Raw genomic sequence first — 19,970 nt, 5'->3', positions numbered from 1 at the left:
TTCGCTAGCTCAGATTCCAGCCTGCTTGGGTGTTCCAAATTTATACTGGGTTGGTTGAAGTCTCTGATTTGTGTGACCTTAATGTTTGCACTTCCCTTATTGGAATAACCTGTCATTCCTTTTGATTTGACCTCATCGTCCGTAGTAATCCCGAGGGCATTTATTGCCCACCCGTAGTTGCCCTGAGGTGGGCCGCCTTCTTGAACCACTGAAATTCTTTGCGGTGGTTTGATATAACTGAGGGGCTCGCTAGGACATCTCAGAGAGCAGTTACGAGTCAACCAGGTCTTTCTTCCTTCACCTTTTAAGGTGTCAGCCTTGGCTCTTGCCTCTGAGTCAGAAGGTCGTGGGTTCAAGTCCCCACTCCAAAGACTGGAGCCCATAATCCAGGCCGACACTCCCAGTGCCAGTACTGAGGGAGTGCTGCACTGTCAGAGATGCTGTCTTTCGGATGAGACTTTAAACCGAGGGCCCATCTGCCCTGTTGGATGGATGTAAAAGATCCCATAGTTACTATTTGAAGAAGAGCAGGGGGGAGTTCTCCCCCGTGTCCTGGGCCAATATTTATCCCTCAACCAACATCACTAAAAAACAGACGATCTGGCCATTATCACATTGCTGTTTGTGGGATCTTGCTGTGCGCAAATTGGCCACCACGTTTCCTACATTACAACAGTGACCGCACTTCAAAAAGTACCTCATTGGCTGTAAAGCACTTTGGGACGTCCCGAGGCCATGAAAGGCGCTATACAAACGCAAGTCTTTCTTTACAACCACCACAGTGCCCGACCGTCCAGCGTTCCTGCGGCCCCTCCCAAGGTTCAGAGTCCGAAACTCACCTCGCTAACTTTTTTTTTTCTCTCTCTCCTTTTTGTTTTTCTTCCCGATTAAAGGCGAATTGGAGAGTTTCATGGACACGACCCCGGGGAGCACGCCCTCCTCGCTGCATACCGCCCCGCGTCAGCCGCTGCCCACGGAGCGCCCGGGAAGACGGAATTCGCCAGCGGGGAGTCGGAGCGTGGCGGGAAGAGAGGAGGAGGAGGAGGAGGAGGAGAAGGAGGTGCAGCATCGGCTCAGTGGCAGCCTCGCCCAGGACAGTCCCGGACCGGAGGGCGCCAGGCAAGCAGACGCGTCACAGCCAGTCAGTGCTCGGATCAGGCACCTGGGGGTGGAGCCACTGATTCGGGCGTCCCGTTCTAATCTGGCCTATAGTAGCTGGGGGTCAGAGGAGAGCCTGTCTGTTGCTAGCGATGCGTACGGGAGCATGTTCAGCCTGTATAGAGGAAAAGCCTTGTCGATACCTGCGTAAGTACACACTCCCCTCATGGAGTCAACTCATCCCCCCCCCCGCCCTCCCACCCCCTCCTCAAAACATTCTCATCGAGAAGGAAACCTCTTTCTTTTCGGGGGGGGGAGTGATTTCCATTTTTCCCAGGTTTTCCATTCTCTTCCCCCACCCCCATATTTTGGAGACATTTTTAGAACCAACTCCCTTCCTGTTTATTGTCATCTTGTACGAATTATTCTTTATCATTCTCCTTTTTTAGTAGTTTTTTCAAACTTTTAAGTTGCATTAACCATTTGAAGAACTCAATTTCTTGGTCGACTCGGCATCTTTTAATAACACTCTGGGATAGGGACAGGGAGCTGAGTGTGAGATTATAACACAGGGTCTGTACTGGGATAGGGGACAGAGAGCTGAGTGTGAGATTATAGCACAGGGTCTGTACTGGGATAGGGGACAGGGAGCTGAGTGTGAGACTATAACACAGGGTCTGTACTGGGATAGGGGACAGGGAGCTGAGTGTGAGACTATAACACAGGGTCTGTACTGGGATAGGGGACAGGGAGCTGAGTGTGAGACTATAACACAGGGTCTGTACTGGGATAGGGGACAGGGAGCTGAGTGAGAGACTGTAACACAGGGTCTGTACTGGGATAGGGGACAGGGAGCTGAGTGAGAGACTATAACACAGGGTCTGTACTGGGATAGGATCAGGGAGCTGAGTGTGAGACTGTAACACAGGGTCTGTACTGGGATAGGGGACAGAGAGCTGAGTGTGAGACTATAACACAGGGTCTGTACTGGGATAGGGGACAGGGAGCTGAGTGTGAGACTATAACACAGGGTCTGTACTGGGATAGGGGACAGGGAGCTGAGTGAGAGACTATAACACAGGGTCTGTACTGGGATAGGATCAGGGAGCTGAGTGTGAGACTGTAACACAGGGTCTGTACTGGGATAGGGGACAGAGAGCTGAGTGTGAGACTATAACACAGGGTCTGTACTGGGATAGGGGACAGGGGGCTGAGTGTGAGACTATAACACAGGGTCTGTACTGGGATAGGGGACAGGGAGCTGAGTGTGAGACGATAACACAGAGTCTGTACTGGGATAGGATCAGGGGGCTGAGTGTGAGACTGTAACACAGACTGGAGCATTTGTGAAGTTGGCTTAAAATGAAGAAATCGAGTGCTTTGATGGTTAATGGTCCTTTGTCACAGATTTCCTCTTCCATGTTTTTATTTCTTTCCTCTGTCCGCTGGACATCACAGGCCTTCCCAAACCCAGCTCCTGCATGACCTCACCGACCTTGCTCCTGCACCTTGTGCTGTGTGTGTGCGTGACATGTACTGAATGGGTCATTGTTCACTGATGTGCCACTGATGGAGTCTGGTGCTAGGCCTTTACTCGAACTGCACAGGGTCCCTCCCACGAGATCCCGTATTCCTTCACCACCCTCTGCCACTTTAAGTGACAGCCGTCGCACTCTCACCTCTGAGTCAGAAGGTCGTGGGTTCAAGTCCCCACTCCAGAGACCTGAGCACAAAATCTAGGCCGGCACTCCTGGTGCAGTGCTGAGGGGAGTGCTGCACTGTCAGAGATGCCGTCTTTTGGACAAGTCATTAAACTGAAGGCCCCGTCTGCCCTCTCCGGTAGACGTCAAAGATCCCATGGCCACTATTTCAAAGAAGAGCAGGAGAGTTCTCCCCATCGTACCGGTCAATATTTATTCCCCAACCAACATCACTAAAAGCAGACGGTCTGGTCATTTATCACATTGCTGTTGGTGGGATCTTGCTGTGCACAAATTGGCTGTCGCATTACAACATTACAACAGTGACTGCACTTCAGAAGTACTTCATTGGCTGTAAAGGGTTGTCGTTCCCTGACGCAATTCATAATGACATAGAGTTCATGCTGTCAGAGCAGTCAGACCGAGAGAGGATGGTAAGTGGGCATGTTGGTACCCAGTGCACAGCGAGACAGCGTGGAGGGTCACACACATGTAACCATGATGTTTTGCAGGGAGAGTTTCTCGGACACACTACTGGGGGAGATCGAAGGTCTAGTTACTGAGAGAAGAGAAGCTGGGATTGTTCTCCTTCAAACAGAGAAGGTTAAGGGGAGATTTGATAGAGGTGTTCAAAATTATGAAGGGTTTTGATCGAGTAAATAAGGAGAAACTGTTTCCAGTGGCAGGAGGGTCGGTAACCAGAGGACACAGATTTAAAATAATCGGCAAAAAAAGCCAGAGGGGAGATAAGGAGACATCTTTTTACGCAGTGAGTTGTTATGATCTGGAATGCACTGCCTGAAAGGGCGGTGGAAGCAGATTCAATAATAACTTTCAAAAGGGAATGGGATAAATAGTTGAAAAGGACAAAATTGCAGGGCTTTGGTGAAAGAGCAAGAGGGTGGGACCAATTGGGCAGCTCTTTCAGGGAGCTAGTAGAGGCATGATGGGCTGAATGGCCTCCTTCTGTGCTGTAGGATTGTATGATTCTGAGAGGATGGAGAAAGTTGGTGGGTTGGGACGGTTGGTGGGTTGGAGAGCTTCCTGTGCCTTCTGGTTATGTTGAGTAGAGTTCTAGGAGCAAGAGAGGAGAGAAAGAATCAGGATGGGGCCACACAGTTGGGAGATTTGGGACTGAGCATTGGCTGGGGACACAGGCTGTGGAAGTGGGCACGGCTCACGTGGGCCAGAGATGGGGACAACCTGCAACTGTTCAACGTTGCACTGGTTTTAGGGGCCTTGATGCAGGAGTGACCTCTGCTGTGTGATCCTCAGTGTCCCTCAGCCCCAGTTGACCCTTCCTCCATGTGACCCTCCGTCCCAGGAGGGATCTTTTCTCCACATCATCCTTGGTCCCAGTTGACTCTTCCTCCATGTGTTTCTTGGTCCTGTGAGTAACAATTCCCCTATGTATCCCTGAGTCCCAGGAATGCTGAATTTGAGACCCTCGATCCCAGGAGTGACCTTCCTCCATCTAACCATTAATCCCAGGAGTGACCCTTCCCGCATCTAACCCTTGATCCCAGGAGTGACCTTCCCCCATCTAACCATCAATCCCAGGCGTGACCCTTCCCCCATCTAACCCTCGATCCCAGGCGTGACCCTTCCCCCATCTAACCGTCAATTCCAGGAGTGACCTTCCCCCATCTAACCATTAATCCCAGGAGTGACCCTTCCCCCATCTAACCCTCGATCCCAGGAGTGACCATCCCCCATCTAACCCTCAATCCCAGGAGTGACCATCCCCCATCTAACCCTCGATCCCAGGCGTGACCCTTCCCCCATCTAACCTTCAATTCTAGGAGTGACCTTCCCCCATCTAACCCTCAATCCCAGGAGTGACCTTCCCCCATCTAACCCTCGATCCCAGGAGTGACCTTCCCCCATCTAACCATCGATCCCAGGCGTGACCCTTCCCCCATCTAACCCTCGATCCCAGGAGTGACCTTCCACCATCTAACCGTCAATTCTAGGAGTGACCTTCCCCCATCTAACCGTTAACCCCAGGAGTGACCCTTCCCCCATCTAACCTTCAATCCCAGGAGTGACCCTTCTCCCATCTAACCGTCAATCCCAGGAGTGACCCTTCCCCCATCTAACCCTCGATCCCAGGAGTGACCTTCCCCCATCTAACCCTCGATCCCAGGAGTGACCTTCCCCCATCTAACCGTCAATCCCAGGAGTGACCTTCCCCCATCTAACCGTCAATCCCAGGAGTGACCTTCCCCCATCTAACCCTCGATCCCAGGAGTGACCTTCCCCCATCTAACCCTCGATCCCAGGAGTGACCTTCCCCCATCTAACCCTCGATCCCAGGAGTGACCTTCCCCCATCTAACCCTCGATCCCAGGAGTGACCTTCCCCCATCTAACCCTTGATCCCAGGAGTGACCTTCCTCCATCTAACCGTCAATCCCAGGAGTGACCTTCCCCCATCTAACCGTCAATCCCAGGAGTGACCTTCCCCCATCTAACCCTCGATCCCAGGAGTGACCTTCCCCCATCTAACCCTCGATCCCAGGAGTGACCTTCCCCCATCTAGCCCTCGATCCCAGGAGTGACCTTCCCCCATCTAACCCTCGATCCCAGGAGTGACCTTCCCCCATCTAACCCTCGATCCCAGGAGTGACCTTCCCCCATCTAACCCTCGATCCCAGGAGTGACCTTCCCCCATCTAACCCTTGATCCCAGGAGTGACCTTCCTCCATCTAACCATCAATCCCAGGAGTGACCTTCCCCCATCTAACCGTCAATCCCAGGAGTGACCTTCCCCCATCTAACCCTCGATCCCAGGAGTGACCTTCCCCCATCTAACCCTCGATCCCAGGAGTGACCTTCCCCCATCTAACCGTCAATCCCAGGAGTGACCTTCCCCCATCTAACCCTCGATCCCAGGAGTGACCTTCCCCCATCTAACCCTCGATCCCAGGAGTGACCTTCCCCCATCTAACCGTCGATCCCAGGAGTGACCTTCCCCCATCTAACCCTCGATCCCAGGAGTGACCTTCCCCCATCTAACCCTCGATCCCAGGAGTGACCTTCCCCCATCTAACCGTCGATCCCAGGAGTGACCTTCCCCCATCTAACCCTCGATCCCAGGAGTGACCTTCCTCCATCTAACCGTCGATCCCAGGAGTGACCTTCCCCCATCTAACCGTCAATCCCAGGAGTGACCTTCCCCCATCTAACCGTCGATCCCAGGAGTGACCTTCCCCCATCTAACCCTCGATCCCAGGAGTGACCTTCCCCCATCTAACCCTCGATCCCAGGTGTGACCTTCCCCCATCTAACCGTCAATCCCAGGAGTGACCTTCCTCCATCTAACAGTCAATCCCAGGAGTGACCTTCCCCCATCTAACCGTCAATCCCAGGAGTGACCTTCCCCCATCTAACCCTCGATCCCAGGAGTGACCCTTCCTGTGCGTGACTCAGTAATTGATGTGAAGCAGCTGCTGCTGCCTGTTGTTGACTGGACTGGGAATAAGTTTTAGAAACCTGGCCCCTGAAATTCCCGGGGGTCGGAGAGGTTGGAGAGCGGGCAGGTTGCCTGTTGGACGGACTGGAATTTGGGGCAGAATCCGGATGCGTTGGGTTTCTGCCCCATTTACCTTGTGCCCCAGATTCCAGTCTGGGGGTGGGGGGATAATGGGCAGGTCTTCCATTGCCCCCCCCCCCCCACCACATCTTGGGGGCATGCCTGGGGTAGTTCTTGGGCTAGCCTAAAAATTGTACCAATTACACCCTCGTTGGGTTCAACCAAACTCTCACCAGCTCGAGGGCTGGTGTCCCTCTAGCGGAGTATCCGCATGGCGCTCTGATATGCGCTGGCTGGGCGATGTGGGAGCCTCTGAAGGGCCTTTGGACGCGGTGCCGCTTGCTTTGAGTATTTTCATGATCCCGTCCACAGGATGTGACTCGGTTCTGTGTCCTTCACTGTCGGCTCACGGGAGTCCCGTTCCACCTTTGCCCGGGATTTCAGGGACCGAGATTCCGCACGGCTACAGATGCAAGGCGGGCACAGGGGGGCAGTTCCCCCTTTGGTGGCATGTTGGTGAGGAATGACCCGAGATCCCCTTTGCTCAGAGAAGGCACTTAATTTAATTTATCTCTGGCTCCTTTGCTCACAGGGACCTTGGTGAGAACGCGTTGGTCCGCAGTCACCTCGACAATACCCTCGAACCTGCCCACAGGTGGGACGCCATGGCTCAGAACCAGGGCACGCAGCCAGCAGCCTCCAGACCCCCCGGGCTCCCCCCCACATCCATCAAAGCGCGGCCAGCAAGTCCCAAAGCTGCCCGAGCTGGCCAGCCCCTGCCGACGACCCCATTGACGCCGAGACGGAAGCTCATGACACCCATCGAGTACAGGGACACGGTGCCGGCGGAGTTCGAGGACATGGTCAAGAAAGCCAAGGTAGCGGCCGCTGCGGACGACCATCTCCCGGGCCCGGATCAGAAGCGGAGGGGCAGCTCGCGCGGCGACGCATCGCCGACTCCCTCCGAGCCGGGCTCCAGAATCTCCGAGCGGGTGAGGTACTTCGAGACCGTCCCGGAGAGGCGGAGGAGTTTCGACCTGGCGGACGGGCAGCCGTGGCCGGGGTTCCGCAAGTCCCGGTCCTTCGACCACACGGAGCAGCGCGACGGCAGGGGCAGGTTCTCCTTCTCCGACCTGCTGGAGGGCGAGGGGAGGGGGGCTTCCAGGACGGGTGGGGGCGAGGCTGGGCAGCGACGCTCGGCGTTCAAGCAGAAGGCGGCCTCCTTTGACGAGCGGGGTAAGTACGCCCACCGGGCCCGCGACATCGAGCTCAAGATCGCGGAGGAGCTGAACCGCATCAAGAAGACGGCCATGAGCTCCATGGTGAAGCCGCTGCTGAGGTCCCCGGTGCTGGAACGGGCCATGAAGCGGGAGCTCTCCGCCAGGAAGGGGGCCACCGTTCACCGGGCCGAGCCCGTCTCCACGGCGACGCTGCAGGGGCCGAGCCCCGAGAGGACTCAGCCGGCGGCCGCCCTCTCCTCCGTCCCACGTAAGCCCCTGCTGCGGAGCCTTGCCACGGTCTGCGTCACCGGTGAGTTCGAGGGCTTGGAATCGATCGGCAAAGAGAAGCCCCCAGCGCATCAACCAGCGATCAATCACATTGCTCAACAACCGAACCCTGGGAAAGCCCACGAGTTGGGAAGGAGAGATCTCCATCTGGAAACCCAGGCACCTGAGAATCAACAGCTCCAGGCTGGGCCTCAGACTCGCCCCCAGTTAGTTGTGGAAATGATAGAAAAGGAAACTTCAAGTTCACAGTCGCGTGCACCAAATGCCATCTCTTTGGTTGCACTAAATGAGCCTGGGGTGGTTGCAGCTTCCAAATACCAAGGCAGACCATCGTCTCCCATTTCCAAGGCACCCACTGATTCGCACAAGGAAGGGACAGATCAGTTTATGGATTTGGAGCTGGGAGACAGTGCCCCGAGACTGGGCATTGCTCCCCTCAGCCGTGCAAGTAGCAAAGCCACAAAGAGTCCCGTGACTCCAGAACACGTACCCCTGAAGCTCACCGTCGGGGAAAAGAAAAGGTACGAGGATGTCGAAATGGAGGATCTGACAGGAGAGACCAAACCGCCAGTTGGGGGAAAATCCAGCCGGAAAACAACCAGAGGGAAATCCAAGAAATCTCGTCCCACTTCGCCAGATATGGGTAAGGAGGGAAGACAGAGCAATGTAGAGGAACTGCAGTCTGGCTGCAATTAACCCTTATAACTTGCTGTCCAAACTAACAGCAATGGCAACAGCAATGGGGGCCGCGCACAGAGCACTGTGGGATATGTACACGGTACCCACTGGGGAATAGTGGGATAAACACAGGATACTCACTGGGGAACAGTGGGATATACACACAGGATACTCACTGGGGAATAATGGGATATACACACAGGATACTCACTGGGGAATAGTGAGATACACACAGGATACTCACTGGGGAATAGTGAGATACACACAGGATACTCATTGGGGAATAGTGAGATACACACAGGATACTCACTGGGGAATAGTGAGATATGCACACAGGATACTCACTGGGGAACAGTGGGATATACACACAGGATACTCACTGGGGAACAGTGGGATATACACACAGGATACTCACTGGGGAATAGTGAGATATACACAGGATACTCACTGGGGAATAGTGAGATATGCACACAGGATACTCACTGGGGAACAGTGGGATATACACACAGGATACTCACTGGGGAACAGTGGGATATACACACAGGATACTCACTGGGGAATAGTGAGATATACACAGGATACTCACTGGGGAATAGTGAGATATGCACACAGGATACTCACTGGGGAACAGTGGGATATACACACAGGATACTCACTGGGGAATAGTGAGATATACACACAGGATACTCACTGGGGAATAGTGGGATATACACACAGGATACTCACTGGGGAATAGTAAGATATACACAGGATACTCACTGGGGAACAGTGGGATATACACACAGGATACTCACTGGGGAATAGTAAGATATACACACAGGATACTCACTGGGGAATAGTGGGATATACACACAGGATACTCACTGGGGAATAGTGAGATATACACAGGATACTCACTGGGGAATAGTGAGATATGCACACAGGATACTCACTGGGGAACAGTGGGATATACACACAGAATACTCACTGGGGAATAGTGAGATACACACACAGGATACTCACTGGGGAACAGTGAGATATACACACAGGATACTCACTGGGGAATAGTGGGATATACACACAGGATACTCACTGGGGAATAGTGGGATATACACAGGATACTCACTGGTGAATAGTGAGATATACACAGGATACTCTCTGGGGAATAGTGGGATATACACACAGGATACTCACTGGGGAATAGTGGGATATACACACAGGATACTCACTGGGGAATAGTGGGATATACACAGGATACTCTGAGGAATATTGGGATATACACACAGGATACTCACTGGGGAATAGTGGGATATACACAGGATACTCACTGGGGAATAGTGAGATATACACACAGGATACTCACCGGGGAATAGTGAGATATACACAGGATACTCACTGGGGAATAGTGGGATATGCACACAGGATACTCACTGGGGAACAGTGGGATATACACACAGGATACTCACTGGGGAATAGTGAGATATACACACAGGATACTCACTGGGGAGCAGTGAGATAAACACAGGATACTCACTGGGGAATAGTGAGATATACACAGGATACTCACTGGGGAATAGTGAGATATACACAGGATACTCACTGGGGAATAGTGAGATATACACACAGGATGCTCACTGGGGAATAGTGAGATATACACACAGGATACTCACTGGGGAATAGTGAGATATACACACAGGATACTCACTGGGGAATAGTGAGATATACACACAGGATACTCACTGGGGAACAGTGAGATATACACACAGGATACTCACTGGGGAATAGTGAGATATACACATAGGATACTCTCTGGGGAATAGTGAGATATACACACAGGATACTCACTTGGGAATTGTGGAATACACACAGGATATGCACTGGGAAACATTGGGATATGTACAGGATACTTCGGAAATATGGAATATCTGCAGCTATTCACTGGGAAACAATGGGATATCTGCAGATACTGGGAAATAGTGGGATATCTGCAGACACTCACTGGGAAATAGTGAGATATCTGCAGATACTCAATGGGAAACAGTGGGATATCCTATTTGCCTTATTGAGAACTGCTTCACACTGGCCAGAAATAATCAATGGTCACTCCAAAATAATTTTCAACTTCTCCCAGTCGAGGCCCATTCAATGTAGTACACATAGGATCATAGAATGGTTACAGCACAGAAGGAGGCCATTTGGCCCATCAAGTCCGTGCCGGATCTTCGAAAGAGCAATCCAGTTAGTCCCATTCCCCCGCTCTTTCCCCATTGCCCTGCAAATTTTTTCCCTTCAAGTATTTATCCAATTCCCTTTTGAAGGCCATGATTGAATCTGCCTCCACCACCCCCTCGGGCAGTGCATTCCAGATCATAAACACTCGCTGCGTAAAAAAGTTTTTCCTCATGTCACCTTTGGTTCTTTTGCCAATCACCTTAAATCTGTAACCTCTGGTTCTCAACCCTTTGGCCAATGGGAACAGTTTCTCTCTATCGACTCTGTTTAAACCCCTCATGATTTTGAACACTTCTATCAAATCTCCTCGCAACCGTTCCTGCTCAAAGGAGAACAACCCCAGCTTCTCCAGTCTATCCACGTAACTGAAGCCCCTCATCCCTGGAATCATTCTAGTAAATCTTTTCTGCACCCTCTCTAAGGCCTTCACATCCTTCCTAAAGTGCGATGCCCAGAATTGGACACAATACTCCAGTTGTGGCCGAACCAGTGTTTTATAAAGGTTCATCATAACTTCCTTGCTTTTGTACTCTATGCCTCTATTTATAAAGCCCAGGATCCCATATGCTTTTTTAACCGCTTTCTCAACCTGCCCTGCCACCTTCAATGATTTGTGCACATATCCCCCCAGATCTCTCTGTTCCTGCACCCCTTTTAGAATTGTACCCTTTAGTTTATGTTGCCTCTCCTCGTTCTTCCTACCGCAATGTATCAATTCACACTTCTCTGCGTTAAATTTCATCTGCCACGTGTCCGCCCATTCCACCAGTCTGTCTATATCCTCTTGAAGTCTATCACTATCATCACTGTTCACTACACTTCCAAGTTTTGTGTCGTCTGCAAATTTTGAAATTGTGCCCTGTACACCCAAATCCAAGTCATTAATATATATCAAGAAAAGCAGTGGTCCCAGCACTGACCCCTGGGGAACACCACTGTACACCTCCCTCCAGTCCGAAAAACAACCGTTCACCACTACTCTCTGTTTCCCATCACTGAGCCAATTTTGTATCCATGCTGCCATTGCCCCTTTTATTCCATGGACTTCAACTTTGCTGATAAGCCTATTATGTGGCACTTTATCAAATGCCTTTTGGAAGTCCATATACACCACATCAACCGCATTGCCCTCATCGACCCTCTCTGTTACCTCATCAAAAAACTCAATCAAGTTAAACACAATTTGCCTTTAACAAATCCGTGCTGGCTTTCCTTTATTAATCCCACACTTGTCCAAGTGACTGTTAATTCTATCCCAGATTATCATTTCTAAAAGCTTCCCCACCACTGGCCTGTAGTTGCTGGGTTTATCCTTGCACACTTTTTTGAACAAGGGGTGTAACATTTGCAATTCTCCAGTCCTCTGGCACCACCCCCATATCTAAGGATGATTGGAAGATTATGGCCAGTCCCTCCGCAACTTCCACCCTTACTTCCCTCAGCGACCGAGGATCCATCCCATCCAGACCAGGTACTTTAAGTACATCTAGACTTTCTATACCTCCTCTTTATCAATTTTTAGCCCATTCAGTATCTCAACTACCTCTCCTTTTACCGTGACTTTAGGAACATAGGAACAGGAGTAGGCCATTCAGCCCCTCGTGCCTGCTCCGCCATTTGATAAGATCATGGCTGATCTGTGATCTAACTCCATATACCTGCCTTTGGCCCATATCCCTTAATACCTTTGATTGCCAAAAAGCTATCTATCTCACATTTAAATTTAGCAATTGAGCTGGTATCAATTGCAGTTTGCAGAAGAGAGTTCCAAACTTCTACCACCCTTTGTGTGTAGAAATGTTTTCTAATCTCGCTCCTGAAAGGTCTGGCTCTAATTTTTAGACTGTGCCCCCTACTCCTAGAATCCCCAACCAGCAGAAATAGTTTCTCTCTATCCACCCTATCCATTCCCCTTAATATCTTACAAACTTCGATCAGATCACCCCTTAACCTTTGAAACTCCAGAGAATACAACCCCAATTTGTGTAATCTCTCCTCGGAACTTAACCCTTGAAGTCTGGGTATCATTCTAGTAAACCTACGCTGCACTCCCTCCAAGGCCAATATGTCCTTCCAAAGGTGCGGTTCCCAGAACTGCTCACAGTACTCCAGGTGTGGTCTAACCAGGGTTTTGCATAGCTGCAGCATAACTTCTGCCCCCTTCTACTCTAGTCCTCTAGATATAAAGGCCAGCATTCCATTAGCCTTCTTGATTATTTTCTGCACCTGTTCATGACACTTCAATGATCTACGTACCTGAACCCCGAAGTCCCTTTGGACATCCACTGTTTTTAACTTTTTACCATTTAGAAAGTACCCTGTTCTATCCTTTTTTGATCCAAAGTGGATGACCTCACATTTGTCTACATTGAATTCCATTTGCCACAGTTTTGCCCATTCACCTAATCTATCAATATCGCTTTGTAATTTTATGTTTTCATCTACACTGCTTACAATGCCACCAATCTTTGTGTCATCGGCAAACTTAGATATGAGACTTTCTATGCCTTCATCTAAGTCGTTAATAAATATTGTGAATAATTGAGGCTCCAAGACAGATCCCTGCGGGACTCCACTAGTCACATCCTGCCAATGTGAGTACCTTCCCATTATCCCTACTCTCTGTCGCCTTTCGCTCAGCCAACTTCCTAACCAAGTCCGTACTTTTCCCTCGATTGCATGGGCTTCTATCTTAGCTAACAGTCTCTTATGTGGGACCTTATCAAATGCCTTCTGGAAGTCCATATAAATAACATCCATTGACATTCCCCTGTCCACTACTTTAGTCACCTCTTCAAAAAATTCAATCAGGTTTGTCAGGCACGACCTACCTTTCACAAATCCATGCTGGCTCTCTCTGATTAACTGAAAATTCTCAAGGTGTTCAGTCACCCTATCCTTAATTATAGACTCCAGCATTTCCCCCACAACAGATGTTAGGCTAACTGGTCTATAATTCCTTGGTTTCCCTCCCTCTCCTTTCTTAAAAAGCAGAGTGACATGTGCAATTTTCCAATCCAGAGGGACAGTTCCTGAATCTGGAGAACTTTGAAAGATTATAGTTAGGGCATCTGCAATGTGCTCACCTACTTCCTTTAAAACCCTGGGATGGAAACCATCTGGTCCTGGGGATTTGTCACTCTTTAGTGCTATTATTTTCTTCATTACTGTTGCTTTACTTATGTTAATTTTATCGAGTCCCTGTCCCCGATTCAATATTAGTTTTCTTGGGATTTCCAGCATGCTATCTTCTTTTTCTGCTGTAAATACTGACGCAAAGTAATTGTTCAACATGTCCGCCATTTCCCCATTGTCAATGACAATATCCTCACTTTCAGTTTTTAAGGGGCCAACACTGCTCCTGACCACCCTCTTTTTCCTGATATAACTATAAAAGTTCTTCATATTGGTTTTGATATCCCTTGCGAGTTTCTTGTCATACTCTCTTTTTGTAGCTCTTACTATCTGTTTTGTGACCCTCTGTTGATCTTTGTATCTTTCCCATTCGTCAGGATCTGTGCCATTTTTTGCCTTTTTGTATGCCCTTTCCTTATGTCTTATACTGTCCCTTACCTCTTTAGTTGTCCATGGCTGTTTTTTTTGGCAAGTAGAGTTCTTGCCCCTCAGGGGTATAAACCGATTCTGTATCACGTTAAATGTTTCTTTAAACATTTCCCATTGATGATCAGTCGTTTTACCCATTAACAGATTTGCCCAGTTTACTGTGGACAGTCTCTGTCTCATCCCTTTGAAGTCGGCCTTGCCCAAGTCTAGAATCTTAGCAGCTGATTCACTTTTTTCCCTTTCAAACACTACATTGAACTCGATCATGTTATGATCGATACTGGATAGATGTTCACGCACAGTTAAGCTGTTAACTAAATCTGGTTCATTACTCATTACTAAATCTAGTATGGCTTGCCCCCTTGTTGCCTCGAGGACATACTGCTGTACAAAACTATCCCGGACACACTCAAGAAATTCACTACCTTTCTGACAGTTGCTCGTCTGCTTTTCCCAATCTATGTGAAGGTTAAAGTCCCCCATTAAGACCACTATGCCTTTCTTATACGCTCGTCTAATCTCTGCATTTATGCAATCCAGCACTTCAGAGCTGCTGCCAGGGCTCCTATATACAACTCCCACTATAGTCTTAGATCCTTTCCTATTTCTCAATTCAACCCATATGGTCTCTGTTGGCTGCTTACCTCTCGTTATATCCCGCTTTATCATTGAAGTGATTTCATCTCTAATCATTAAGGCTACTCCTCCCCCTCTTCCATTTTCCCGATCTCTCCTGTAGACCTGATAACCTGGTATATTTAGTTCCCAATCCTGACCATCCTGCAGCCATGTCTCAGTAATAGCAATCATGTCATACCCTCCAATTTGAATTTGAACCTGTTGTTCATTTAATTTATTCCTTATACTCCGTGCATTTGTATATAGAACTCTTAGTTGGGCCACACACCCTAGCCTGACCTTCAGCTTTGATGCTGGGTTAATCGCCTTACGCCTTCTAGTTTTTATTTTATCTGTAGTGTCTGAAGTACACTATCTTTCTGCTGCTCTACGCTTTTCCCTTTCACTTGTTCTTGAACAACTGTTTGTACTATTTGTATTGTAGATTTCCCCTGGGTCTTCCCCTCTCTTGCTGCTCTCAACTTTATTCCCTTCTGTCTCCCTGCTCGGGTTCCCATCCCCCTGCCATTCTAGTTTAAACCTTCCCCAACAGCACTAGCAAACACCCCCACGAGGACATAGGTCCCGGTCCTGCTCGGGTGTAACCCGTCCCGCTTGTACAGGTCCCACCTTCCCCAGAACCAGTCCCAATGTCCCAGGAATCTAAATCCCTCCCTGCTACACCATCCCTGCAGCCAGGCATTCACCTGGTCTATTCTCCTGTTCCTATACTCACTAGCACGTGGCACTGGTAGTAATCCTGAGATCACTACCTTTGAGGCCCTGCTTTTTAATTTATCTCCTAACTCCTTAAATTCACCTTGCAGGACCTCATCCCTTTTTTTACCTATGTCGTTGGTACCGATATGGACCACGACTACTGGCTGTTCACCCTCCCCCTCCAGAATGTCCTGCAGCCGCTCCGTGACATCCTTGACCCTAGCACCAGGGAGGCAACATACCATCCTGGAGTCACGTTTGCGGCCACAGAAACGCCTATCTGTTCCCCTTACAATTGAATCCCCTATCACTATAGCCCTGTCACTCTTCTTCCTCCCCTCCTGTGCAGCAGAGCCACCCGTGGTGCCCCGAACTTGGCTCTTGCTGCTTTCCCCTGATAACATCGTTCACCTGAGGAAGGAGGTAGCCTCCGAAAGCTTGTGAATTTAAAATAAAATTGCTGGACTATAACTTGGTGTTGTAAAATTGTTTACAATTCCCCTGATAAGCCATCTCCCCCAACAGTATCCAAAGCGGTATACTTGTTTGAGAGAGAGATGGCCCCAGGGGACTCCTGCTGTACCTGCCTCGTCCTTTTACTCTGCCTGGCGGTCACCCATTTCCTTTCTGCCTGCGTACTCTTTACCTGTGGTGTGACCACCTCACTGAACGTGCTATCCACGATAATCTCAGCATCGCGGATGCTCCACAGTGAATCCACCCGCAGCTCCAGCTCCGAAATGCGATTAGCCAGTAGCTGCAGCTGGACACACTTCCTGCACACATGGTCGCCAGGGACACTGGTAGTGTCCATGACTTCCCACATCGTGCAGGAGGAGCATATCACGGGTGCGAGCTGTGCTGCCATGACTTGCCTTAGATTTACCCTGAGTTCACCCCTCAGACTCTCCTCCCGCTCTCGGTCTCTCCTTTTATACTGTGTTCACCTCTCGGACTCTCCTGCCTCACCTCACCTGCTGCTTTTATTCCCCACTCTCGGTCTTCTGCCGTCCAGATCCACTGCCGCTTTGTGGAAAAAGTTAGGAAAAGCAAGGCAAAGCAGCACCTCCTTCCCCCACTTCACCGAACTCCCACACTCACAGCTGTTCACTCTGTGCTCTGTTGCACTCTGTGTTGTTGCACGAACAGGCCCCTGTATTTCTGCAGTCAGGCCTGTTCCACCTTCAGGTACCAGTTTAATCTAGCTGACCAATGAACTTACTGCAGCAGCTCTCTGCTGAAGCCTGACAGAAACTTAAAAATTTGAACTTTAAAATTGAACTTAAACAGTTGATAGCAATTAAACTTAAACAGTTGCTCGCAATTTACACTAGATTGTAAAGAGATTAACCCTTAAACTCCCACACTCACCAAACTCTCAGCTGTTCACTCTGTCTTTGGCAGCATCTTCTTCCTTGGTAAAGACAGATGCAAAGTACTCATTTAGTACCTCAGCCAAGCCCTCTGCCTCCATGAGTAGATCTCTTTTTTGGTCCCTAATCGGTCCCACCCCTCCTCTTACTACCCGTTTACTGTTTACATGCCTGTAGAAGACTTTTGGATTCCCTTTTATGTTGGCCGCCAGTCTATTCTCATACTCTCTCTTTGCCCCTCTTATTTCCTTTTTCACTTCCCCTCTGAACTTTCTATATTCTGCCTGGTTCTCACTTGTGTTATCAACCTGACATCTGTCATACGCCCCTTTTTTCGGCTTCATTTTACTCACTATCTCTTTTGTCATCCAGGGAGCTCTGGCTTTAGTTGCCCTACCTTTCCCCCTCGTGGGAATGTGCCTAGACTGTACCCGAACCATCTCCTCTTTAAAGGCCGCCCATTGTTCAATTACAGTTTTGCCTGCCAATCTTTGATTCCAATTTACCCGGGCCAGATCTGTTCTCATCCCATTGAAATTGACCCTCCTCCAATTAAGTATTTTCACTCTAGAGTGGTCTTTGTCCTTTTCCATAACTATTCTAAACCTTATGATACTATGATCACTGTTCCCTAAATGTTCCCCCACTGACACTTGCTCCACTTGACCCAGCCTCATTCCCCTGAACCAGATCCAGCAATGCCTCCTTCCTCGTTGGGCCGGAAATGTACTGATCAAGAAAGTTCTCCTGAACACACTTCAGAAATTCTTCCCCCTCTCTGCCCTTTACACTGTTACTATCCCAGTCTATATTAGGATAATTGAAGTCCCCCATTATCACTGCTCTATAGTTCTTGCACCTCTCTGTAATTTCTCTGCAAATTTGCTCCTCTATATCCTTCCCACTAGTTGGTGGCCTATAGAATACACCCAGTAGTGTAATGGCACCTCTATTATTTCTTAACTCTAACCAAATAGATTCTGTCCTTGACCCCTCCAGGACATCCTCTCCCTTCAGCACTGCAATATTCTCCTTAATCAATACTGCCACCCCCCTCCCCCCCCCCCCCCCACTTTCCTTCCCTATCTTTCCTGAACACCTTGTATCCAGGAATACTTAGTACCCAATCCTGCTCTTTTTTGAGCCCGGTCTCCGTTATCGCCACATCGTATTCCCATGTGGCTATTTGCGCCTGTCGCTCACCAACCTTGTTTACCACACTTCGTGCATTTACACACATGCACTGCAAACCAGTCTTAGACTTTCTTGTACTCTCTGTCTGATCCCACCTAATACTGTACTATTTCATACTTTAGTGCTATCTTTCTCCCCCGATTCTTTGTGCACCTTGTTTCTCCTTTCCGATGCTACATCCTGGTGCCCATCCCCCCACCAAATTAGTTTAACCCCTCCCCTACAGCACTAGTGAACCTCCCCGCGAGGACATTGGTCCCGGCCTTGCAGAGGTGCAACCCGTCCGGCCTGTACAGGTCTCACCTCCTCCAGAATTGGTCCCAATGCCCCAGGAATCTAAAGCCCTCCCTCCTGCACCATCTCTCCAGCCACGCATTCATCTGCTCTATCCTCCTGTTTCGATACTCACTAGCGCGTGGCACCGGGAGTAATCTAGAGATTACTACCTTTGAGGTCCTGCTTATTTATCTCTTCCCTAACTACTTAAAATCTGCCTGCAGGACCTCATCCCTCTTTCTCCCTATGTCGTTGGTACCGATATGGACCACGACCTCTGTCTGATCACCCTCCCCCCTCCAGAATGTTCTGCAGCCACTCGGTGCTCAGTGTCTGCCCATTACACCAGCCTGTCTATGTCCTCTTGAAGTCTATGGAATCATATAGCACAGGCGGAGGCCATTCAGCCCAACGTGCCTGTGCCGGCTCTTTGAAGTCCCACTCCCCTGCTCTTTCCCCATTGCCCTGCAAATTTTTTTTCCTTCAAGTTTTTATCCAATTCCCTTTTGAAAGTTATTATTGAATCTGCTTCCACCGCCCTTTCAGGCAGCGCATTCCAGATCATAACAACTCGCTGCGTAAAAAAAAATTCTCCTCATCTCCCCTCTGGTTCTTTTGCCAATTATCTGAAATCTGTGTCCTCTGGTTACCGACCCTCCTGCCACTGGAAACAGTTTCTCCTTATTTACTCTATCAAAACCCTTCATGTGTTTACAAAGAAACTAAATGAAAGACCATCAGTGTTCACCCTATCTATTAAACAATGGAACGTCTTGCATTAATCTCTAGTAATACTAACTTCTGGGGGGAAGATGTTTACAAAAAAACCCTGGCTAATCCCGGGATTTATTCCGGGAAGGGTCTCCCGTGACATGAAATCAGGCGAGCTCTAGATGACCCATTGGTCAATGACCAGAGTTGGCAGGGTCCTTTGGACTGGGTTGATAGGCATCCACGTAACTACAGGCGCATCTCGGGGACTGACCAGGCCCCAAGCTGCCAGGAACTTAGAGCAGAAAAGGTTAAGGGGAGATTTAATAGAGGTGTTCAAAATCATAGAATCATAGAAAATTTAAGGCACGGAAGGAGGCCATTCGGCTCATCGGGTCCGCGCCGGCTGAGAAATGAACCATCCAGCCTTATCCCACTTTCCCGCTTTTGGTCCGTAGCCCTGCAGGTCACGGCTCTTCAGGTGCACATCCAGGTACTTTTTAAATGAGTTGAGGGTTTCTGCCTCTCCCACCCTTTCAGGCATTGAGTTCCAGACCCCCACCACCCTCTGGGTGAAAACAAATTTCCTAATTTCTGCTCTAATCCTTCTACCAATCACTTTAAATCTGTGCCCCCTGGTTATTGACCCCTCCGCTAAGGGAAATAGGTCCTTCCCTATCCACTCTATCTAGGCACCTCATAATTTTATATACCTCAATTAAATCTCCCCTCAGCCTCCTTTGTTCCAAAGAGAACAACCCCAGCCTATCCAATCTTTCCTCAGC

At 49.4% G+C, this 19,970-nt stretch overlaps 1 protein-coding gene across 6 annotated transcripts in view; it reads left to right on the top strand.

The window, feature by feature from the left end:
• Positions 1–19,970, top strand: part of spega (striated muscle enriched protein kinase a) — a 347,514-nt gene that overhangs the window by 112,880 nt on the left and 214,664 nt on the right. For all 6 annotated transcript variants that reach the window (XM_067986976.1, XM_067986975.1, XM_067986974.1 and 3 more), the window contains 2 exons: positions 894–1,119; positions 6,925–8,483. In XM_067986976.1, coding sequence (XP_067843077.1) covers positions 894–1,119; positions 6,925–8,483 — 1,785 coding nt within the window. The remainder of the gene's footprint in view (positions 1–893; positions 1,120–6,924; positions 8,484–19,970) is intronic.

Source organism: Heptranchias perlo, chromosome 7 (assembly GCF_035084215.1).
Source record: "Heptranchias perlo isolate sHepPer1 chromosome 7, sHepPer1.hap1, whole genome shotgun sequence".
NCBI lineage: Eukaryota > Metazoa > Chordata > Chondrichthyes > Hexanchiformes > Hexanchidae > Heptranchias > Heptranchias perlo.
Note: the sequence above shows the minus strand (reverse complement) of the source record. Positions and strands in the feature narration are given on the sequence as shown.